This window comes from Nothoprocta perdicaria, unplaced genomic scaffold (genome assembly GCF_003342845.1).
Source record: "Nothoprocta perdicaria isolate Ctin4 unplaced genomic scaffold, notPer1 scaffold_12, whole genome shotgun sequence".
Lineage (NCBI taxonomy): Eukaryota > Metazoa > Chordata > Aves > Tinamiformes > Tinamidae > Nothoprocta > Nothoprocta perdicaria.
In genome coordinates, this window is record NW_020454316.1 from 7,449,145 (window position 1) to 7,473,213 (window position 24,069).

Here is a 24,069-nt window from a genome sequence, read left to right on the forward strand (position 1 = left end):
CTGTCCCTCTGTCCCTGGTGCCATCCCTGCTGCCCCCGGCCCTGTCCCTGGTGCCATCCCTGCTGTCCCCGGCCCTGTCCCTCTGTCCCTGGTGCCATCCCTGCTGCCCCCGGCCCTGTCCCCCTGTCCCTGGTGCCATCCCTGCTGTCCTCGGCCCTGTCCCTCTGTCCCTGGTGCCATCCCTGCTGTCCCCGGCCCTGTCCCTCTGTCCCTGGTGCCATCCCTGCTGCCCCTGGCCTGGCCACTGTCCCTCCCAGTCCTGGCGCCGTCCCTGCTGTCCCGAGGCCCTGGTGTCCTCCTTGCTGCCCCAACCGTGGCCCCGTCCCTGTGTCCCCAGGCCCTGGTGCTGTCCCTGTTGCCCCTGCGCCAGGCACTGTGACTGCCCCAGGTGCCAGCCCTGCTGTCCCCAGCCCTGCTGCCCCGTCCCCGCTGACGCGCTGTCCCCGCAGGGTCCCCCCGCGCCGCGGCGCCCGCCGAGCCGCCGTGCCACGAGCCCGCCGCGCTGCCGCTGCGAGAGCTGCCGCGGCCCCTCGCCGAGAAGCGGCGGCTCAGGTGAGGCGCGAGAAGCCCCGCTGCTCGCGAGCGGCACCCCTTCCTGCCCCGGGGCGGCTGCCGCYGGGCTCTTCTTCCCGCCCCTTTCCCCCTCTCCTAAATGCCCCCGAGGTGCAGAAGCTCTGTGCGTTCTGCGGCACGTCTCCGCACGGAAATGGGTTTTTGAGGTCGCTTGATGTCTCTCTCTGCTTCCTCTTTGTGCTGCCAACCTGCCTGTGCAGGGCACCCGTTGTTGTGCAGGGACCACGTCCATGGCCGGGGTGTTTCACGTGCCCCAGCAACKCCGGGAGAACAGCAGGACCCTTAAACCAGGCGCTTCCCGGCTTAGACCCGGCAGAGGCAAAGTTGCAGTGCCCTCCGGGCAGGGCAGGAGCTCGCGCTGGGAACACGCTGGGGACCCGGGAGCCTGCTCCCTGATTACCTGCCTTGGAGCAGTTTAATASCACGGTCTACGGGGAGAACTCGCAAAAGACCTGGGCCATGGGAAGCCCTCGAAGGCTAGTGCTGTGTTTGATGGAGGATATAGGGAAGCCAGAAGTTGCAGCTCTTGCCCCTCCGGCCCTGACAGGGTCAGGGCAGCAGCTGCCAATGCAAAACACCCAATAAAAAGTGCTCTGAGAAGCAGACCCGGATCACGTGCAGTGCGGGGGACGCGCGGCCCACGCTGCGTGTGAAACACGGAGCGAACACAGGCCGGCCGGTTCCGCGCTGCGTGCTGGGGCCTGCGGTTCCCACGCACTGGAGTCTTTTGACAATAGCTGTGTTGGCACCCAGCGCTGAGGTCATCTGCAGCCTCTTGGCTTGTGGCAAATTGGTTTAATTCAGTTTCCTGACAAAATAACTTTTTAAAACAAACAAACAAACAAAACCTTCACCTGAGTAGATTAGGGATGCTGTCAAGACAGCACACTTGGCATTTGCTGTTCTCCTGATGCTGCACACAAGGAAATCAGAGTCACGCACTTAAGTAGCTTTGTGTACAGAGTATTTGCAAAATTGGAACCTTCGTCTTCTACTTTTGTGTGACCTTCTTGTAGGTACGTTTTCAAAGTGTGATATATATATATTTATTTTTAAGAATTGCAAGATGTAATGTAAAGGTAAAATGATTAAATTCAATTGGGATGTGTAATTGTCTTTATAGTGCCATATGTGTGTTTATATATATATATATTTTTTTTTCACAACACATTGGACTTTTCACTGTGCAGTTGGATTTCTTTATTTTTTCTCTCCATGACAGCACTTGTTATGATTGCATTAACATGATGTTACAGTTGACAAGAGGAAAAGATGGGGACAAGAGGCATGTGTCTTCCCACCTTCTTGTGCAGTTACGTGCAGTGGAGAAAGTAGTTCTGCTTAGTGGTTATATTTTTTGTTTCTTAGGGACTCTCAGGAAGCTAATATAAAATCTTTATCTGGATGGAATCAGTGGAAGAGAACTAGCCATAAATCATGGAGAAAAGTCCTCGATGAAGCCAAGGACCTGTTTTCTTACCTGGAGCTTTGGCGACATGATATTCACAGCATTGAAGGTATTGGTCTTGCCATGGTGGTTGCTATTTCAAGCTAATTCTGTTATTGATAGTGTGTGGTTTTACATATGTGTGCATAGGTTCAGATGTTACTTTATGAATCTGGGAAATTGCCTGTTTTCCTTATTACTACTGATAAGAAAATTCATGAAGGAGTAGACAGAAATATGTTGAATGAAAAGATAAAGTTATGTTTCCATTTAGGTTATATTGCTATGAATGCAGAATACTTGCAACTAGTGACAGTAATATTTATTCCTAGTTCAGTGTAACTGAAATCATGACCTGCTCCTTTTTTAAAATATATATATATAATATGCATAATATATGTAATATATATTAGACATATATATATATTTCTTTAATACATCTTTATAAGTAACTCTCATGGTTTTCTTTTTTTATTCCCAGGGAAATTTGGTACTGGCATCCAGTCCTACTTTTCCTTTCTGCGTTTTCTAGTCCTGCTGAATTTTGTGATATTTATCCTGATGTTCAGCTTTGTTACCCTTCCCAGTGTCATCTCTAAATATGGAATTTTCAACAGTAGTTTTGCCAAAATTCCTGCAAGTGGCATAGGTAACAGTCTTCTCCATGTTCTCTTCTTGTTGGTAAGATTCCAGTCCTCCCCGCAGGCTCCCCAAAAGCAAGGTGTTTGCTTTGAAAGTACTTGTGCATTTGAACTCAGTTCATCTCACAGTTTAATGGGCGTTGCTGTTCTACTGACTTCTCCCGTCTTTCTTGGCAGAGCCTCACTGCACTGTTTATTCACCTAGTGGTAATAAAGGCCTTGTTTACTTCTACACATACCTCAAAGATTTGCTCWCTGGCACTGTAAGTGATCAGATATTGTTTTTAAGTTTCTAAGTCACATATCATATGTAAAGTGTGAAATGATGTTTTGAGAATTTTCAAAAGTGGGATAAAACGGTAAAGTATCACTGGGAAGATAAGTTTCTACACTAACTTTTTCTGAGAGGATATTGAGGCCAGTTTGTCATACACTGCTCTTCCCCAGCTGCTAAATGTTTTCTGGAGCGTGCTTCTTACTGTGCTCCCTGTGTAGGCTCTTGGTGTTCTTGTCCAGGGCTCTTTGTCCAGGGAGGGGGAGGATTTAAGCACACGATGTCTRTATTAGTTTAACTGATTAGTTCTTGCTTTTGTTAAAAATTTTATTTAAACTTTTTTTTTTCCTGACAGGGATTCCTGGAAGTGACAAGTTTGTTTTATGGTTATTACACAATAGATTCTGCATGGATCAGTACGTTTAGGTACAACTTACCACTAGCATACCTACTGACTACATTTGCTTACCTTGGATTAAGTCTCMTCTGGATAATAAAAAGGTAAGAATATTAATGTATTTTCTTTACTGCTACCTGTTGCAGAGTTTACATTGCATTCTGCCCTGTAGGGAACCCAGAACTGTTTTGTATAGAAAGCATGAATTCAGTTAAGTTTTTGAAGATGCAGCACCACAGTCACCTTTGTCTGGCTCCTGGGGTGCTGAGCCAACAAAAAACCTGTTTATTCAAAGATATAAGCTATTTAAAACAAATGAACCAAAAAGAAATACAATAGTTTTCCAGTTCAGTTTCCTGAGCCAGTTCTTTGCCATGTCAGAAAAGCATTGGATGAGGAGAGAATGTGTGAGTGTGGGCAAGCGCAGAGGGAAGTAATTCAGATCAATTTGGATTCAGTTGCTTTTGCTGCAGAAACTCACACCAAAGGTTCCTAGCGTCTTGCTGATACAAAGCAGATATGGCTGGTCGCTTATTTCCTGCTTTGTCACTTAGCCTTTGAGCTTGGTTTCTTGAAGTGTATTGTTTTTTGTTTGTTCTGTGGATAAAATGCTTCTTTTTAGGTAAAGCTGCATCTTTTTTTTTCTAGGTCTGTGGAAGGATTTAAACAGAACTTGGTGCATGCTGAAGATCAGTTTCAGAGTTACTGTAACAAAGTGTTTGCAGGCTGGGACTTCTGCATTACAGATCTAAGTGCAGCACGACTAAAACATYGCAGCTTGCAATATGAGCTCAAGGTGAGTATAACTTTAATGTTTTCCTTTCATGGACTGGGGATAAGAAAGATTAGAAGAGAATATAGTCAAGGCGAGTGGGGAACCCACATCCCCTTRCTTTCTGAATAGCAAGAATTGTGGTGCAAAAGGAGAAGGATTGGCCCTCCTCCCATCCACCAGGGACTGAAGCCAAACGCATAAAGGGCTTATCTGCCTCTTTTTCACATGCCAGTTATGCTTCCTGTGTTAGTTCCTACGTAATCTATCAGGAAAAGCATTTCCAGCTGTGGACAAAACCCTGGTACTATTGGGAGTTAGTTTGCGTATGCTGGGTTTGAAGTCTGCAATATTGTAAGCAGTTGTTTAGGGAGAAATAAAAGGCAAGTGATTCTTTCCATACATTGAGAGCACTGTCACTGGTTAAAAAAGGTACTGTAATTTCTTTACTAAGTGTCTTTATGATGTATGTGTGTGTGTGTGTATATATATATAAAAATATATATATATATATATATGAAAACACAAATGCAGCTACTATGTGTCCAAAACCATAAAGCAGTCAGAGAATCTGAAAGGCCTTTCTGGTAAAAGCAATGCCTTGTTTACCCTCTTCCTATACACTGAAAACAGATTTGTGTAGTGAAACAATAACTTTTGAAGAGATACTTTCCAGTCACAATGTTTCTATTTCAAACCACAAAGCAATAACAATTGGTTTCATAAATTATAGTGAATTGTTTTCCATTCTAGTAAAGTTCACAATCAGCTTTTACTATGTAGCCAAAGACTCCTTCACTTACTATGCTCTTACACAGAATCACACAGAATCACAGAATGGTTGAGGTTGGAAGGGACCTCTGGAGATCTAGTCCAACCCCGTGTTCCAGCAGGGACACCCAGAGCACGTGGCACAGAGTGACATCCGGGCAGGTTTGGAAGATTTCTAGAGAAGGAGACTCCCTGGGCAGCCTGTTCCAGGGCTCTGTCACCCTCATAGGAAAGAAGTTCCTCCTCACCTGGAGATGGAATTTCCTGTGTTTCAATTTGTACCCATTTTTTTTCTACCTATATAACCCCTTTTAGAAAAATCTACCCCATAATACTACTTGATAGAAATATGATAACAGAAAATATCCAGGTTAATGAGATTGAGCTTGAGTTGCTGGATTGTTGCCCTCAAAGGCAGTTATTACATTTTTGCATCAGCCAAGATGAAACATAGCAAATCTGCTGAGCAGCTGCTCAAAGGTGTGCTTTTTTCTGTGCCATCTGCATCCTCTTTCCCTTCACAAAAGGAACAAACTTGAGTTGTAGGGCTGGGGGCTRTTTACCTACCTGTAGAAGTATGAAGATGAGAATGAGCTAATTTACCTGTCTTGCATGTTAGAATTAAGCTGCCAGAGATCAGTCTCTCATTATAGCCAGGGAAGTTGTCTACCTGTTCTCGAGGAGGTATGTAACTGGTATAGTAAAGATAAGAGAACTACCAGACAATTGTTTTCAGTTAAAGGGCTCCCAGGCTGCTGAGACTGAGATCAGCAACTGGGGACCAAACACAGACTGTAAGTCAATGGAAAGGCACTGTCACGTTAGAGCCTGGGTAGGCTCTGTCCTGGAGCAGGCTGTAGGTTGTACCTCCTGGAGGTAGGAGACACAGATTTCATGCTGCATTGGAAAACTGCACCTTTATTTTTGTCTTCTTTCATTTATAGACAGATTTGGAAGAAGAAAGACTGAAGCAAAAAATAGCCAACAGGACGATGAAAGACAAGCTGCGCATCTACTCTCTGAGACTATTTCTAAATATAATTGTCCTCGCAGTTTTATCAGGATGTTTTTACTCTATTTATAGAGCAACTGCCTTTTCTCAAGAAAATAGCTCCAGTGTAAGTATCAGACATGACATTAGGGCAGACTGAAATAGGGGACTCGTAACCAGAGCAAGAGGAACTATTGCAAAAGAGTCAAGTATCTTAATATAGCACCTTCTTTGCAAGAGATCTGAAAGCACTTTCTGTAGAGGCAGAATTGGTTTAGCAGGAGGGAGTGAGAAGGATTAAGAAGYGTGTACTAGAAAGAGCAGTGATATCTCCCTTTGAAACAGAGACTGTAGTGTCATGTTTTGGAGCTAGTGCAACTGCCAAGAAAAACAGCCCTCATGCATCGCCCCTTGAAACTGCTCACACCTYTTCATAGAAATGCTATTGTCTGCCCAGTAAACTAGCCCGTGGAACTTATCTGGATTAACATAGGCTTCTTCATGATCAATTCATTGATTTGGTTTGCTGTTCAACTGCAAAAAAAGAAGAACAAGGAGAGGGACTAGTAAAGATTATGATCAGTATTGTGGCTTCAGTTGCTGTTGCATGGGGAAACAGGAAGACTTTAAGCAGACAGCACTTTGCAGAAGAAAAGGTTCTTGCATCATTAGTGAAGAGAATGTGCTTAGGGCGCGTTGCTTACCCTTAGCAGGCCAAACTGTTGGGAAGAGTGGTTCAGAAACAATCAGCAGCCTGCTGTGTGAAATATCAGTAATTATGACTCTAGAGGACCCATAGAATTGAATTAACCTGATATAAATTGAGTTTGCACTTTTTTCCCTCTGTGTTGCTCATGTGGTGGGCAGTCTCTCTGTCTGGGGAAAATGTGCTCTCTGTGGACCTAACTCAACTTCTGTGAAGTGCTAGGATTGCAGAGAGAGAAGCAGGGAATAGGAAATAAGGAGATGTTTGTGTCAGAGGTGAATGAGGATAGAGCAGAGCATTACTGAACAACTTGGAGAAGAGCTTTGGAAGWTTGTATCTTGGCCTTGCTGAAGTGAGTGTGTAGAGGAACTTCTTAAGGTGATAGGAAGGTGAGAGGACCCACAGGGGACAGAGGGAGTGACTGGAGACATGTCTGAATGTGTCTGACACATGCCTTGAGARAAGGAATGAGCTTTGACAAACAGAAGCTTTGCGGGGGAACACTGAAGGGATGTAGGGAAGGGATGAAGGGAACAGCAGAGAAGGGATGTAGTTACTGGTGAAGGTACAAGGAGAAAGTAAAGACTTCAGAGACAGTAGTGAGCAGGCTTGTTGCTTCAAACAGGTGTCAAGACTGAAGTCAAAGATGTTACCTGTGTACAGGGATGACATCCAGGTAACTGGAGAGAATAATGTCAGAAACGTGTGTTTGTGTGAGGTTATCTTTCTCTTATCTCTTTTTGCACAGAATGGCAACAATATAAAGTTCGAAGCTAATCTCTTGGTACAGTATTTGCCTTCCATCGTGATCACATTGGCCAACTTCATTGCTCCTCAGATCTTCTCAATTTTAATCAGACTTGAAGATTATTCACCAGCCTTTGAAATCAGGCTGACACTGCTGAGGTAAGCATTTTCTTAGTGTCACCTTGGACATTCTGATAGCTTTTTCCTGGTAGAAGTATTGTAAAAATTCTGATGTCGAGAAGCAGATAGGTTTGATTCCCTGGAACAGATGGCCTGAGCCCTGGAAGACAAGAAGACACTGTTTTTTATGTTTAGTTGGAAATTTTAATTTTAAATCTGGATCTCTTATTTTGATTGCAGTGCAGTCATTTCAGTTTGCAGGTTTTCCTCCCAGTCTCTTCTAGCACTGTGAGCTGGGTATCTTCTGTAGCCGGAATAATAAGTAGGGAAGTCCTGCCTGCAGAGCTATAGGCTCATGCTATTTTGTGTGCAGCCTTTCCTTGGAGGAAAAAAAAAACATGAGTTCACGGCAATCAACATCACTCGTAGTGTAATGCTGCAGAGCAGACACTGAAGCATTACGTTGCCCAAGGCCAAAGTTAAAAGCTTCAGGGTGAAAGATACTTCAAGGTTCTGTAAGGAAATTAAAATTGGAATTTGGTAGAAAAAAAGTGGTAAGATTAAGGCTGAGACGTCTGAGCTTTGTGAAGGCCCTGTGCTTARTATTTCATGTTTGGCTAAATGCCCCTGAAGATGTTGAAGCCTCCTAAGAGGAAGTGCTAAACACAAAAAAACTCTTACCTGGCTGCTAAAGTAGAACTTCAGTGAATAGCAACCTGTTTCCTGTTTGAGGTCAGCAACTGAAATGATCTAGGAACACTAGTGAGAAAAGAAGCAATGGACCATAGCATAAAGAAGGGAAGGTGAAAAGCAGCTGGATATATTACTAAAGAAAGATGTTTGTTTTCCAGCTGATCATTCTGTTAAAGCTTTATGTAACACCTCTACATTTAGAGCCCCATGCAGCTTCCTTGGATGCCTATGTAAGTTGAACCAGGTGCTAGAATGACTCTTTTTTGACAGGCTTGGAATGGGATTTTGCTCTTCTTTCAGGTGTGTCTTTGTGCGTCTGGCCAATATCGGGGTTCTCCTGTTCTCGCTGTGGAGTCATATCTCCAGCTGTGCCACTGACAAGTGTAATGCTTGTGGGTACAATTATGAACTCTATCCTGTAAGTAGATTTATCTTGGTCTTTAATCATCTGAGCTTGTGATTGGAGATTTTTCCATGTGATTTGATTGCCTGTGGATATTCAGAATCAAATCTGAGGTTGCCGTTCATGTCATGCCTTATACTGATTCTTACTGCTTGATATAAGCTAGTAAACTCCTTGTGTATATATATCATATACCTTTCCTTTAGCTGAAAACTCTGATGGGTATTGGTCCAGTGATAGGTTATTTGAATTGACTATGTTTTGACACCACTTRCTTTAAAGCATTTTACACTAGTGAGACAAAGAACATTCCTCTTTAAAAATAAAACAAAAAGCTTGGGAACTCTAGAACAGTTAAAACATTTTAGAAATGGGAGTTAATAGGATTTGAACTTTATGCTGTTAGTACGTTTAGAAGTTTGTTGTTTCAGTGACTGACAATTTCATTTCCTTTTTTTATTATTATTATTATTATTATTATTTTTTAGACTTCTAATTCTGTTTTTCCTGTCTTATTTTTATAGTGTTGGGAATCTGAAGTTGGGCAAGAAATGTATAAATTGTTAATATTTGATTTTATTATAATTTTGGCTGTGACTCTGTTTGTAGACTTTCCTAGAAAGTGAGTATCACGACCYTTTGAGTATGCTTTTGTAGAGTGACTTATAAAACACCACTTTCATCTTTTCATTGTTTATTTCCCATATTTCTAACCAGATTTCCAGTTTTAAAATAAAATGGAATCATACTTTTGGTGATTTGATTATTTGTGTTTGCTAGTCAAATAGCTGTGTGGTTTATGATATRTGAATCTTTGTTTCTTTGGGCATTTCTCTGTTGCATTACCGAATGCTTTAATGTTGATCTTCTTTATGAAGATATATTTCAAATATGATAGGATTCAGATAAACTGAATAACTTTACTCTTGAACTCTTGATGTTCTCTGTTTCAGGTTGTTAGTTACTCACTGCTCCTGTAAGCTAGTTCAGTGGTGCGGTTTGCAGGAATTTGGAATTTCTGATAACGTCCTGGAAATCATTTATGGACAGACTATCTGCTGGATTGGAACCTTTTATTCACCACTTCTTCCAGCAATAGCAACCATAAAATACTTTATTGTCTTTTATATTAAAAAGGTAAGGTAGGTGTGTAGTAAATGAAGACAATTAAGTGCACCTCTGTGATTTTTGTTAAGTAAAGTTAACTTTTAAAGAAAACAAAAACCCAAGGATGCAGTGTAATGGAATTTTGATTGGCTTTTTTTTCTTTTTTCTTTTTTTTTTCTTTTTTTTTTTTAAAAAGTAGAGGTTTGTTTTGAAGTGGTCAAGAAAAACTGTTTTTAATGTCTACTAAATCAGTTACTCATCTAGCTCTGTAAAAAAAATATAGTATAACATTTTTTGCAATGGTCTGTTTACTAGCAACAGAGCTTGAAACTTGGACATGATTCTGACAAATAAAACTTTTTTTTTTTTTTAAAAAAAAGTCCTAAACAAAAGAGAATACCCAAGGTGAATTGAAAGTTTTAAGAACTGTTTTGTTTTTCATATTGGAAGACTTGTTTTATGACCAGAGAGTTCCTTCTGTGCAGCAAATTCATCCTAATGTGTTTGCACATCTTCTTGTTGGTTACTCAAAACTAAAGGTTGTCACCTGGATCGTGCACCACATGACTGATGTCTGTTGACTTCGTGCAAGTGTATGAGACCCTCTGGAGCAAACCCTTCACCTGAAATAGGATGTGTTGAGAGCTACCAAAATCTGAAGTATTTCTGCCTTAGCCCTTTTCGGTCTATGTACATCAAAGGAAGTTTATCTGGTGGTAGTTGGCAGCATGCTTGAGAATGGAGAATTTAGATAGTGGGRAAGATGTAACTGGACTTATTTATTTAGGTAGATTTAGATGTTTACGTATTTATTTACTCTTGCTCTCTTTCCTTCTGCAGATTAGTTTGATTCACACACGTAAGCCTTCAGCTAGGCCTTTCAGAGCATCAAGCTCCAATTTTTTCTTCCTGGTGGTGCTGTTGATTGGGCTAATCTTGGCTTTTGTCCCTGTGGGMGTCAGCATAGCATAGTAAGTGACAATTTAAGCTTTATGAACTTCTCATTTGCTGTAACTCATCGCTAAGGTTGCTAGTTCCATAAAAGCAGACGTGCCACTTGACGTTGATAAATTAGAATAAAATATATTTGTGTTTATTAAATCATATTATTACTTGGCCTATAGACATCAAAATAACCTTTAAAGGAATATTTGATTCTATACAATGAAGAAAAGAATGTAGGAATTGTTTTGGATTATTTTGTCTTTACATTTTGGTGCAGCATCTCTTTCCTGTTCTGTTCTCTTCCAGTATCCCTTCCTCTAAGGCGTGTGGGCCATTCAGGAATTTTAACACTTCATGGGCAGTAGTTCCAGATACCATACTTGGGTTTCCAACTGATTTGCAGAAAGTCCTTTATGGTATAGCATCAGAAGCCTTTGCAGTGCCTTTTTTTATTGTTGTCTGGTAAGTACTCTGGACACCTCATTTAGTTGTGCAGCTGTGTGGTTCATTTCCTTCCTTACTGAACTGGTACCAAACAAATATTAGACCATTCTTACTGTCATCTGTCAGAGGCTTCACAGCCCATAGCAAGCCTCATTTCTTATGTCTTTGTTGATGACATTCCTTAGTTTTATTCCCTTGCCTCCTAGATGTTCCATGTCCCTCAGTTGTCTTTGATCTTGGGTATAGATTTTTTTGTTTCAGTGCAACCTGCCTGTTTTCAGATCATAGAGGTTTGTTACATGAGACTTTCTGTAAATTCTGCACTTGAGAAATTGTGTGATTTATTTCAGATTCCACCCCCCCTTTCTTCCTGGACACGTGCTTATGTGTTCTCCTGAACTGTCACTGTGTAAACAGGAAATGTCAAGTCCTCTATTTGCTTGGTGGTGGGTCGTTATATTTGTGGTGAAAGTGAGGTTAAACTCGGAGTCCATAGGTTCTTTCTAATAGTTTATTGTAAAGCCCTTGTGATAGATGGAGCAGAAGTTGAACTGCTACCCTAATTCTTATCATTTGAAAGAGAAGTGAGGGAATGGGGAAAGAGAGAGAATTACAATGGTATTTGTGACACTCTAGTTCTTGCTACTGCTCTTCATGTATTGTGGTTGATATTCTGGGTCACCGATGACATTAAAAATACATGCAATAAGGAGTTGGTGCAGTTTTACTCTGTAGCTGTTCACTGTAAACTCAAACCACAATAAGCATTGTAACRTCTGCAGGATGTCCTGCCTCGGCATCCTCAAGCACTCCATCCCTCTGCTGACAGCGTGTGTCTCAGGAGTTGCCTTCAGTCAGAGCTATGTCCTGTCTTCCCAGCTGTTTGTTGCTTCCCTCCATTGTAGCTTCTATCTGAAGTGAATGGCTGAAATGACAATTCCTCTCACCCATAACAGCCCTTTTCTGAATCATTCAGTGCTTTGTGATGCAAACATGTAATGCTACTTTGTTGTTTGCAGCATTGTTATGTTCTATTTCATTGCCTTGGCTGGAGCACACAAACGAGTTGTTGAGCAGCTGAGGGAGCAACTTGCTATGGTAAGTGTTTGTTTTGTTTTTTTGATACTGCTTTAAGTTTTGTTTGCATGTTGCATCAGTGGAAGATCAGCCATATTCTTAGTCTTCCAATTGTTTCATGTTTGGACAGGCAGTGAAGTTTTCTAAATTATACAGGAGAAAAATCCCAAGCACTTCTGCCTGGTTGTTTTACTCATGTATGAGCAGGAACTACAAAGTTCAGCCACATCAGCCCACACACATGTGGCACAGGAGGGGACCTATGAGCTGTAGGGCCTCTGTTCTCTGCCCATGGTCCTGCCTGCATGTGTGTTTGTTATCCTGCCAAAGTAGGACCGGAAGCTTGTGTTTTCTCTCTCCTCCACCATTATATACAAACTTTGTCTCTCTYTTCTTCTTCATTCTCCCAAACAAGCAATCTGTTCTCCCAACTGATCGGGTTTGGTCTGTTTGTTGAGTGCAGGTCCGAACACTGCCTGCAGCAAGAGACAGAGCAAGTCACCACTGCCAGATCTGTCAGAGAATGCTGCCAGTGCAGAGATGTTCATTTACCAGCGATTAGGGGCTGATGCCATGCACTGGTTTGATAGCATTTATATTCCATGTTCTAAAATTAATCTTGCTAGTAAAACTTTCAAAACTTTTTAGGAAGTAGCCTTCTTTTTGTGCTTGTTTCTTTTAAATGTGACACTGTAAAAAAATCAATGGGTGAGCAGAGTTACTGAAGAGCAAGTGATTTAGGAGCAATAGTCTTGCTTTGTGAAGGGCTCCCTATCTTAACTGCTATTTGACAGTACAGTTTTAAAGTTTGAGATGTCAGATGCTTTTACAAGGGACAGTACAGAACTACTAACAAGTGGCCTGGCATGAGGTGAATAAAATCAAGGCAGTAGTAAACTTTAAATTGTTTAGACAACTGAGAGTGTGGGGAACCAACAATCAGCTTAGTAGACTGAGTACACCAGAAGAATGCACCACTATATATCTTATAAAGAAGTGAGTTGTGTAGAGATTGTTTGTCGTTTCTTCTTTTGCTTATATAAAAGGTGTAAATTTTATTGTGTCTTTCCAGGAAAGTCGTGACAAGATCTTCCTGATCAGAAAGATAACAGAAGCCCAGAAGTATACTTGAAAACCACAGAAAACCAGAACAACTTTACTTCCTGAAACTTCCAAAACCACTAGATTAGAGTAGAAACATCTACAGCACTTAAGCTGAATATATGACGAGCACCCGCACCCTGCAGTCTCTATAATGAATAATTATGTTCCTACTGCTGGTTATGTGAGCGAGGCTTAAAGTTTCCAAGACTTGAAATGTAACCTATTTCTGTCGTACTAGCCCTGCCCAAAAAACGTCAATGACAGGTTGCTTCATTGCTGCTAGAGTTTCAGGGTTCTTGGTGTTATATTAAAATCCAATATTTCTATGCATTTTGGATAAAATGTTCCCAGAACTGAGATTCCATTTAGAAGCTCCTTGAAATGCTTTTATAAATTATACTTAAGAAAGGGGAGGGGAAATCAGAGGACTGTTTTACATATTTGCAACTTGCTTTTCTTTTAAAACTAAACAAGTCAGTATCTTGAAATTGTGCATTGGAGGGAAAATATTGCAAGGGTTTTAAATTGTTTTAAAAATGTTTATCTTTTAGAGAAGATATTTGGAGCTTTTGCTCTGAACTAACAACTGCAGTTGAACAGTAGATAACTGACAAAACAGTTTTAGAGGAAAAAAAAAAAAGCCTTAAGCAGATAAAAATTGTGAATAACTCCTGGAAGCAGCAGCAGTGGTGTGGGCAGGGAGGGGTGGACAGCCCTGCCGCACAGGCAGACATCACCCTGACACCAGCCCCTCTGCTTAAGACCTGAGATGTGGATGATGCAGAGTTTGAGTGATTTATAATGCAGAAATAAAATGTTCAGAAATACAATGCTCAGAAACGTTTACAGGCCAGTACCTTTTAAATGATTCTTAGCTCTTAAATGAATGGAYGGGCTCAGGCAACAACATTCCCAAGCAGCCTGCTCGTTTGTTTTCCTTTCTATGAAGATTGTGGTTCTCTTAACCTCACTTCTCCACAGAAAATCCTTCTGTGCATTACTTGAAAGCTGTAATRCAGTTAGTGTGTGCAACGATGTATGCTTTTATGGGATGTTTTGTAACTTTTTCTGTCTCCTTTTTCAAGAATGTTGGCCCCATAATAAATGGCCCCATTTTATATATTCACGTTTCCGTTTCTTTTGAAAACAGCCGCTTGTTGCGCGGTCCTCCCTCAGCGCAGCGCTTCGCATCGGTTGCCATGGGAACCGAAGAACGCCAGTTTTGATTGACAGCCCGCTGCCCAGCCAGGAGCGGCGGGGGAGGGCCAGGCAGCCAATGGGAGGCGCGGTGGGGCGGGACGGGGGCGGCGCGCGGGCTCCCGGCCGTCGGTCGGTGATGACGCTGCGAGGCGCCCGAGGAGCCGGGGAGGTCAGCGCGATGGCGGCGGCGCGGCGGGCGCTGCGCCCGCTCTGCGGCGGGGCCGGTACGAGCTCGGGCGGCCCCGGGGCCTCGCGCGGCCGCCTCGGCGCCGCCCTCACGCGCGTCTCTCCGGCAGGTCCCGGCGGCGGGTGGCGCTGGCCCGCGAGGGCCGCCTCGTCCGGGCAGCCCAGCGGCGGGGTGAGCGCGGGCGCCATCAACGCGGCGCTCGTGGGGCGCATCATCCGCGTGGACCACGCGGGCGAGTACGGCGCGAACCGCATCTACGCGGGGCAGATGGCGGTGCTGGGCCGGTCGGCGGTGGGGCCGCTCATCCAGGTGAGGCCGGGCAGTGCTGCAGCGGGGCCGCTGTGTGCAGGTGTTACCTCGTGTAACCGCCTGCCCTGCCTCCCGTTTCCTCTGTGTGTGGCGGAAAGTTGTTGCTAGAGTTAGCGTGGCCTGGGCAGCGTGTTTTGTTTCTCTTTCTATGAGTAACTCTGCTGAAAGATCACGCTTCTCATTGCTGCGTGCTTCACTGTGGTTCACTTCTGTTCCAGCAAATGTGGAATCAAGAAAAAGAGCATCTGAAGAAATTTAATGAGCTGATGGTTGCATACAGAGTTCGACCGACTGTGTTACTGCCTATCTGGAATGTAGCAGGCTTTGTTTTAGGTGAGCTTGCATTGATATAATTATTATTGTTGTTTCATGAACTCTTTGAATGTATATGTTGTTTGTATTGCTCAGGGTTTCATTGGTTGGACGTGTTTGTACCACCCTCGTAGGAGCTGGAAGTGCCTTGCTGGGAAAGAAAGGTGCAATGGCTTGCACGGTGGCYGTGGAGGAGAGCATATCCGACCACTATAACAACCAGATCAGAGCTCTTATGGAGGAAGATCCAGAAAAATACATAGAATTATTGCAGGTATTGGACTTAAAAGGCGTGTAATTGAGTGATGCAGGGAGAAATGTTTTAGAACAATATGTCAGTAGAACTTATAACAGGCCTTTTTATCCTATAAAATAGATTTCTGAAGGCAACAGAAACCTTAACTTGAAAGGATGGTTTTTTCTTCAGCAATTCTAAATTGCTGAAACATCAGAATTAAAATAYGTTAGACTAGTATTTAACTAGCACACTCATCAATATTTATATTTTTGTTTGAAGAGTTGTCCATTTTAAAAAATTATCCTTAACTGAAAGGAAGAGCAAGAGAAAAAGAAGTGTGATAAATTACATAATACTGATTATACTGGATATGATTGAATTATTCAAGTTTTGAATACAGAGGATGAAGGGAGTCAATGCCTATTATATTTGCAAGAAAAATCATTCACAAGTACTTAAGCATAAAATGGGGCTGCGTTTTTGTAGATACATGTGAGAGAAGCGGTGTTTCCACATGCAGCCCACACCGAGCACCTCAGTGCTGCACCTGCTCTGGGATCTGCCTGTTCATTCTCRGCTTTCTCTGCTGCTGTTGCTTTCAGCTGTGCCTAGTTTAAGTCGTGGCCAAGTCTGGTTGCTGCCCAATTGTCCCATTACAGAAACAATATCTGGAGTAACCCAGCCTGTGCTGACATATGAGGGAAATATTGCTTACGAAAGTAAAGGCTAATAACCTACTAATAACCTGCTGAAGGTCTTTTTTTTTTTTTTTCTTTCCCTTCACTCTTCTAACTGCCTTGATTTCTCTGTACTGTAAACTTACTAATTACCTGCTCTTTTTAAAGGTAATAAAGCAGTTTCGGGATGATGAACTGGAGCACCATGACATTGGGCTAGAACACAACGCAGAGTCAGTAAGTAGAGTATTAACTCGCTGGTGCTGTTAGCAAGTATCGAGGCGTGATAACATTCCTTATTTGTAATACTTTATTTGCAAAATAGAAAATAATGTTTGGATTCTTTCCTAACAGTAGGTGTAAGATAACACTGAAGTGGCCTGCATCTTACAGGTTTTATTTTTCTAGAAAAGAATTGAATCTTTGAATTCATGGCAAATGTTAAAGCACTTTTTGTTCTCCTGAGAAATGCCGTCTGCTCAGATTTGCTTTTTTAAAAAAAGTTTTTATTTAGTCATATTTCAAAGATATTTCATAAAGCTTTCCATACACTGGGAAAGTGAAGGCATCATCTGGATAGTCAGACACAACTGTATTAGGAAAGCTAAAATTCACAGTCAAATTCTGTGCTCATAGGAGTTTGTGAATTCCCAGCTTTTTTTTTTTTTTTTTTTTTTTCCCCTTGAATTAAATTTGTGGACTTATATTTTGTGGAGATTTGTGCTAAGTTGACTTTTATTAAGTTTTGCCTAGGGTGATTGAAATTACAAATAYAGATATGTTATCAAGATCATGATARCTGTGGCTTACTGCTGATTTGCTTCAAACAAAACATGTTACTGGTGAATTAGATGTATTTAATCTTGTGTTGTTTCTTCTACAGGCACCAGCTTATTCAGTTTTGAAGACAGCTATACAGCTTGGATGCAAAGCTGCTATATTTTTATCAGAAAGAATTTAGTGATATTTTCCATAGTGATTGTGGTAATAAAATATGACATAAAAATGTGTGCAATTGTGGAAGACTGTTAGTAATTTTATACGGACTTTAAAATTTCATCAAGCATCTGATTAGGCCATCCTTTCTCATATCAGCTAACCTTGCAGTAATGTGCATTAAAGTCGGTGGAACTAAGTGTGAGTGAAGATGGCAGAAATGGGTCCATATGAACTAAAGCTCTTTATTCTGAAACTGTTCACAAGGTGGCAGTAGAAATACATGTATGCAAATCATGTTTATGCCTATATAAAAATGGTAAATGCCTTCTCATTTATATTTATTTGAAGTAAGCTGAAGCTTATTACCTTAAGGTAGTTATACTAAGTAGAACATTTCTGAGTTCTGCTTTAAGGGTAAGTAAATGAAATCTTATTATTTATTTTCAGTCTGTCTTGAATAAAGTTTGGTTAAGACTTTCATTTGAAAGTTTTTTTTTTTTTAATTTGTAAGCTCAATTCTTTATTCCTTGTTTAATCTGATTTTCTGTTTACCTGATTTTGTCCTGAGGGTGTGCAGAAGGAACAGACCCATGATATAAAGCAGATGGGCAGATATTTGGAGCATCTGCAGAATTGCATCTACTATTTTGTTACACCTTTTAAGATTCTTTTTGCATCTAGACTTAAGTGGCTCYTTTTCAAGAATAAGGACTCTGGCCTTCTCAGTCTAGGAACAATTTTGCCATATTCCTTGTTGACATCTTGGAGCAATAAAAATACACTGTCTTGTGTATCTGCTCTCCTAACAATGACCAAAGATGACAAGATACAATTAAAACAGCAGTGTAATTAGTTAGCCTTAAACTGGTAGGGCATGAGACTTCCCTCAAAATGTTTTTGAGACACTGGGGATACAGACTGTTAATGATTCCAAGCAGGCAGAGAGAAGGTTTGGGTTTTGACTCCTTTTGCTATTATTTTAAAACATGATTAAACTTGTAGGGAGGTAAGAATTACTAAATTTGCTTCTGTCTTCTAGACCTGCTACACCATTTTTGAGTTGGAGACATGGACACAATTTCCAGTGCAGAAAGGGACAGCGTTCAAGAAACCCATTGCTTCTGTTGCTCTTTATGTCTTAAAAACTTCCTGGCCGTTCTTTCCTACCGCGTCATGATGAAAGCAAAATGACTTAAATGTATATGGAGAATATAGAAGGTGCTGATATATAAAGTCCCTGCAAAAGGCTTGCATCTTATAGTTAAGAAGTATGATTTTTGATTGTGCCAAGGGAAGCTCTCTGAATAATATTGTTTAATAAAACTTTGGTCAGACAAGGCTTTCTCAGTTGCTGTAAGCTGTCTCAAAACTGCTAAAGCTGCAATGTTTTTTAGCTATGGCTAGCTGAACAGGTCAGCTGTGGAGGTTTCCTAGATGGACGGTACTCTGTTGAAGCCTGATTCTCAAAGACACAAGTTACAGAGCGATTCTCTGAAAATGTCTGTGGTGGCGTTTGGTGGTTGTGGAATTTGCTGCTGACAGGGTATCGTTCATGTGATCCATGTTTCAAGCTGCGGGTGGCCTCTGAGGTCATCACACGCTGCCCGTTTGGAGCAACGATGTCTTGAGGGAAAAAATGCATTTTTAATGCGTTTAGTTTGGCTGAAGGATGGGAACATCAAATATCAGGAAATTCCATATGAGGTCAGAGCACTGGCTCATATCTTCAACAACTAGGACTATTCATAGCAAGTTCTTTGTACTCAGCAGCTGAAAACGTGCTCTGCATAACAGAGTTCATCTGAAGTGCTTTTGAGTAGGCTGTCATGTAGTAATGTCATCTCTAGCAGTGAGCATAAATACTAAGCTTAAAATAAGAATCAGATGAAGGGCTCTGCTTTACGCTTTGTATCCGGATTTGTTCTTTACTAAAGCAGAACTAAAACATGGGTGAGCTGTTTTCATGCCAGTGTGGATGGCTCTGTTTCTGCACACTCATAGTTGGTCTTTTTGTTTGCTTGTTTTACATAGAAAGTGGAGTTACTTTTTGTTTTCATAGGGAAAAAATTATTAAAAGTTTGTTGCAGATATTGGAAGACTGTAAAAGGTGGTTGAAGGTTACAAGAGGGCTAGTGACGAGGAGGGGCTGGCAGCACTTCTTTATTTTTGCACAGCTGCAAGTAACGTATCACTTTCAAGCAGAACTAAAGCAGACAGGTGTTAGCCATCCCTGCAGAGGCCAAAGTGGGGATATATGGTATATTATGTGAGTTTGTTATCAGTGGTGTTCAGTCAGCCCTGGGCTGAACCCAGGGCTTCCTAACAGAAAAAAGAATGTGCAGCAAATAAAGGTCCTGCAAAATGTTGCACCTTCAGGATGAGAAGCAAGTGTCTCAAGATGCTTTTGAGTTTAGGGCTCTCCTATGAACTAGAGGCTAAGTATGTAATTTGGGTCCTATAATATGTTCTGTGATCAAATACTTTCTGTTGGAGTAATGACAGCTTCTTCTGACATCTGTAGTTACCCATGGTGTGATGAGTTTCACCTCCAGAAGGACACTTGCGTCCTCAGTCATCTGAAGATCTGGCCTCTGGCCTCCAAAGATGCTCCCAGTCAAGGCTCAGTAATGGTGGTGCTTTGCATAGAGGCTAGCGATAGAGCYGGGCTGCGCAGGGCTCTCCTGGATATGGCAATAGCTCTGAAACAGGACCTTAGCTCTGTCTGCAGACACTGCTGCTGGCTCTGAACAAGGAAAAGCAAAGGAATGCAAACAGACAATGCCAGCCCTGTCTTGCAAAGGGAGAAGGATGGCTTTGAAAATTCAAAGCAGATCTGAAGATTTGTGGCTTTTCAGTCACAGCTCTAGAAAGCCACCAGGGTGGCAAGGCTTGTGTGASGCCAGCCCAGCATACATCTGGCTACAGGCAGCGTGTGCTCCCAACTTGCTGCTTCCAGGCTAGGCAAGAATCACATCCTGGCCACTGGGAGCAACGTGGGGATGCTGCCCTAAGCTGAATGGACATTATGCCATGTAATGTGTGAAATAAGCCTTGTAAGATTGTTTGGCCGAGGACTAAGTCATTGTTTGAGACGGTAAACGTTGTAGAGAAATGCCAGATGTAATGGGCTTGATCCTCAGCTGGAATAAATCTGAGACGCACTTGAGTAACATAAAGCTACACATCAATATGCTGTGCAATTCCTATTGCTGGGGACAGTGTGGATTGTACCTCTTTGATCTTTTCTAGCATTTAAGGCTTTRCTTAATCTGTGAAGTCCTTGGTCCTTTGACTTTGGGAAGATAAAATTTCTAACAAGTGTCAGTTATTTTCTATCATTGCTTCAAAGTTGTGGCATGTCACTTGCATTGAATCCTGCAAGCATTTTCAGCCTCCTGAGTGATGCTGTTTAAAGGGACAAGTCAAAAATATTGGCCAGTTTAAAGGAGGAAGGTGAGTGCCTAGGGAAGAGACTGTTTAAAAGTACTATTGTGCTATTGTTAATTCAAAGACCCCAGAGTGGCTGAGGTTCAAAAGCTGAATTGGTTTAAGAGCATGTCAGCAAGTGCTCTTGAGACATACTGCCTTCTGTTACAGTTTTAACCGATCTCATATATCAGTGGACCAGTGAATTGTATGTGGCTTAAGAAAGCACCATTATTGTGTTGGCAGGTGGGACAATATCCTTATGGTCATATTTATAGAAATTATTTTGGGGCTAAATATCTTCATTTCACAAATTCGGGCCATGGCCCTGTATTTGCTTATCCTTGTTCTTCTCTAAGGAAACGACGCTGTCGTTTGGAGCCGCGGATGCTGGGCCGGAGGGCAGCTCTGCAGCCGGCCAGCGCAGCATCCCGTGTCTCTAGGCGGGCAGCCGCAGGCACCACAGCAGTACCAGCCCCACCGTGACCTTATCACCACGTTGTGAACCCCCCAGGACAGGAGTCTCCCGGGGCAGCCTCACTCCAGTGCCATATTCCCACCCTAGTGATGCTTCCTCAGAACGTCCCCCCTGAACTGCCACAGCCTGCGTTGTCCTGCTGGGAAGGGTTTGGCTCTGCTGTTTTGGTAAATGCCCGTCRTGTGGTTGCAGGCAGCAGTTAATTCTCTTGTTTTACCTTCCCTGTGGACATGTCCCCCTGAGCCCCGTGCTGAGGGATTGCCTGATAGGTGGGAGTGCAGCCTGGGAGCAGCCTTGGAGCAGGCTGCGCATCCCTTCCCTTTCGCATCCTCCATGCTGCTCTCTCTGCTCCGCTCTGTGAGCGGCGGCAGCCTGGCCTGGTGTAAGTAAGAGCTCAGCTTTAAGGGCACTGGGAGCTCTCACAAATCAACACTGCAAGCAGGAGATGTGTCTAGCAGCCACCTCCGCAGCCTCCCTCTGGTTTTAGACTSCTCAGCCCGATGCCTTCCTTCCCTGCAGCTGTTTTCTACCAAGCTGTTCACATGTCAGTAATTTGTTTTTTAATATTACCCATGCCTAGGCTAGATGGTTTATTTGTTTGATGATACAGCTGGGCATGTGTAGACCCAGGTGTTAATGAAAGTGGAACATGCATTCAGAGGGGTTCTGCTATTTAAAATATCTTTTCTGGACTATAGGTTATAAAGCCTATTTCTGGCACTATAAACGCTTTTATGTTTTCTTTATGGCCAYGGGCAAAGCATCTGCCAGCAATTGCTCAGCTCGGAGTGGAGATAGCGGGGGGGTGAAGGTGATCTTAGTTTTTGTGTGGTGTGTTTTAGGGCGAGCTCTGCCAGCTGTGTTCATGCAAGCTGTCACTAATTTCTTTCAAGTGTGCTTGGAGGGCAGCTCTACAGTCAGAGACTTCTCACTGTGTATGTAAATGGCTAAAGCATTTAGTGGAGTCAAACTCATTTGCTCGTAGGAGATGAAAGGCAGGCAGCGCTGAGGCAAATGATCATTCTGATCTTTGTTGTTATATCTGGGTTAAAGTAAATTTTCCTCTTCAAGTAACAGCCTCTGTCTGGTCCAAAGCAGTCTCTCATCTTGCTGAGCGACTGTTTTCTCCCTCCTGTCAGGGAAGAGACGTGTTCCAGAACTGGTGCTATGGAAGAAAGGACAGATGATTTATTTCCCAAGCCTCGTGCCTCGATGCTGGAAGTATGAGGCAACAGGATCCCTCCAAGTGTTCTTGCACTGAAGGTGGGGCCAGTCTTTAGCTTTCTGAAAATGTGATTTTCATACAGTTGATTTATTCAAGCAAAATGGCAACAACAGGAGCATGAAAAAATGATGTGATGTCTCTGCATGTACCACTGCTGCCAGACAGGTAATCTGGGTTATAAGTGAAGGTGATTATGGGGCAGTGAGTCCCTTGTGATCCCTGGTGTGGAGCATCAGAGCAGAAAGGGGCACTTGCTGTAATGTTAAAAAAGTGTGTACAAATTGCATGTAAAATACAGTCCAACTTTCTATGGTGGCATTGAATTTGAAGACTCAATAGAATAATAAAGCCTCCCCCTTGCATTTTTGCATCTAAAGGCTTCACACAGGTCCTTTTAAACCCATGGGAATGCTGCAAAAATATTTGTCTTAGAGCTTTGTTAAAAGAAGTCTACAGGGTGCAGGTCTACTAAAAAAGCCTATTCTCGGCTCTAAGTCCAAGGGCAATGGAGATGAATGGTTGTTCCAGGCCAGACTTGTCTTTGGGGGCTTGAGTGCCTTGCTGTGCTCCCCTAGCAAGGAGTGGCAGAAGTAGGGACAGACTGAAGGTGCACTTTGAGAGGAGTTGTACCTCCCTAGCATCTCCATTAATCATATRACATTTGTTCCCATTATATGCCAAAAACTTGCAGGCTTTACAGTGTTTTCTATTCAGCAAAAGAGCAGTAGCAAGATTTTTAAAATCACTGTTGAGACTCTGTTCCTGGAGCTGTAGCTTARTGGCTTTTTCCTGGCCATAGCTGGGCAGTGAACTGCTAATGATGAGTGAGGTGGTATCTGCCGAGGCTCCTCTTGCTCGCTGCTCTATGACAGAAAATGGCTAGKTTACTGGAAGGCTTCTAGGGTGGCTGATTTTCTTTTTTTCTTTTTTTTTTTTTTCAATATAATAAATGTCTGCTTTTCATTTCCTCCCACCCAAATATCTCAGCAATATTTGCTAATAAGAAATAAATATATCTCAATTTTGTGACACAAATACCGCTGTTTATGCAAAATGTGAGAATCTAGTAAGATATTGGACATATGTTTAGAGGGATAATGCATGAGAAATGAGCTCTCTCTTGTCAGAGAGCTGAGCCTTGCAAAGAGAAGTGACAGATACATGTGTTTACAGACAGGCTCTAGATCTGGTTGTAGTTGCTTATCATTTGTCATAAGCACAGAAACATGGAGCACAAAATACTGGTACAGCAGAAATGGGAGTATATGCTTCTCTCCAGCAGCGGGATGAATCCTAACCCAGTGGATATTTTAGGTTTGTGACTAGCAAGAGCACTTATACTCCTAAGCAAGTGTGAGTAACCTTGAGCCTTCTTGTGGGCTGTTGCATAATCCATGGCAAAATCCCAAATGGATCAGGTGAAGTATGGCCTGATTTTCAGTTTGCATTGCTGGCAATTAGTAACTGCTTAAGCAGCCATCTGGACCTAGCTGCTACATCACAGAAATAAGATGTTGCAGAAGCATTGGAATAAAAGTGCTTCCCTGAGGTTACCACATTGAAGTAACCTTTGGAAGTGACCTCATGCAACAGTATTTCTTTCAATTTCTCCATGGGTTTGGTATTCAAGCAGAAATAGTGTAGTAACTGAGTCGTGATATCAGTGGTTTCCCTAGTAACAGGAAAATTCATGACTGTTTTCTCTTTCTTTTGGTTTCCTGTTGGTATCAAGATGCATGTCATGCAGCCTTTATTGTAGAAGTGCATCATGATTTACCTCTGATGTGATTTCATACTGAGTACTTATTCCGGGCAATGTTCTAATGACTTAAGAATAATCAGAATAACCAACGGGCAACCATTGGT

At 42.4% G+C, this 24,069-nt stretch overlaps 2 protein-coding genes across 2 annotated transcripts; both read left to right on the forward strand.

Moving 5' to 3' along the window:
• Positions 1-480: 480 nt before the first annotated feature.
• On the forward strand, positions 481-14,334 carry TMC7 (transmembrane channel like 7). The gene is made up of 15 exons (XM_026054190.1): positions 481-552; positions 1,942-2,090; positions 2,502-2,669; positions 2,839-2,924; positions 3,291-3,436; positions 3,981-4,128; positions 5,820-5,993; positions 7,321-7,478; positions 8,433-8,550; positions 9,060-9,157; positions 9,489-9,672; positions 10,483-10,613; positions 10,894-11,049; positions 12,051-12,129; positions 13,181-14,334. The coding sequence occupies exons 3-15, from the start codon at positions 2,582-2,584 to the stop codon at positions 13,238-13,240; spliced, it is 1,626 nt and encodes a 541-aa protein (XP_025909975.1). The 5' UTR covers positions 481-552; positions 1,942-2,090; positions 2,502-2,581; the 3' UTR covers positions 13,241-14,334.
• Positions 14,335-14,783: 449 nt separating this feature from the next.
• COQ7 (coenzyme Q7, hydroxylase) lies at positions 14,784-18,370 on the forward strand. Its single transcript, XM_026054225.1, has 5 exons — positions 14,784-14,908; positions 15,127-15,241; positions 15,355-15,494; positions 16,304-16,372; positions 17,019-18,370. The coding sequence occupies exons 1-5, from the start codon at positions 14,867-14,869 to the stop codon at positions 17,094-17,096; spliced, it is 444 nt and encodes a 147-aa protein (XP_025910010.1). The 5' UTR covers positions 14,784-14,866; the 3' UTR covers positions 17,097-18,370.
• Positions 18,371-24,069: the final 5,699 nt, after the last annotated feature.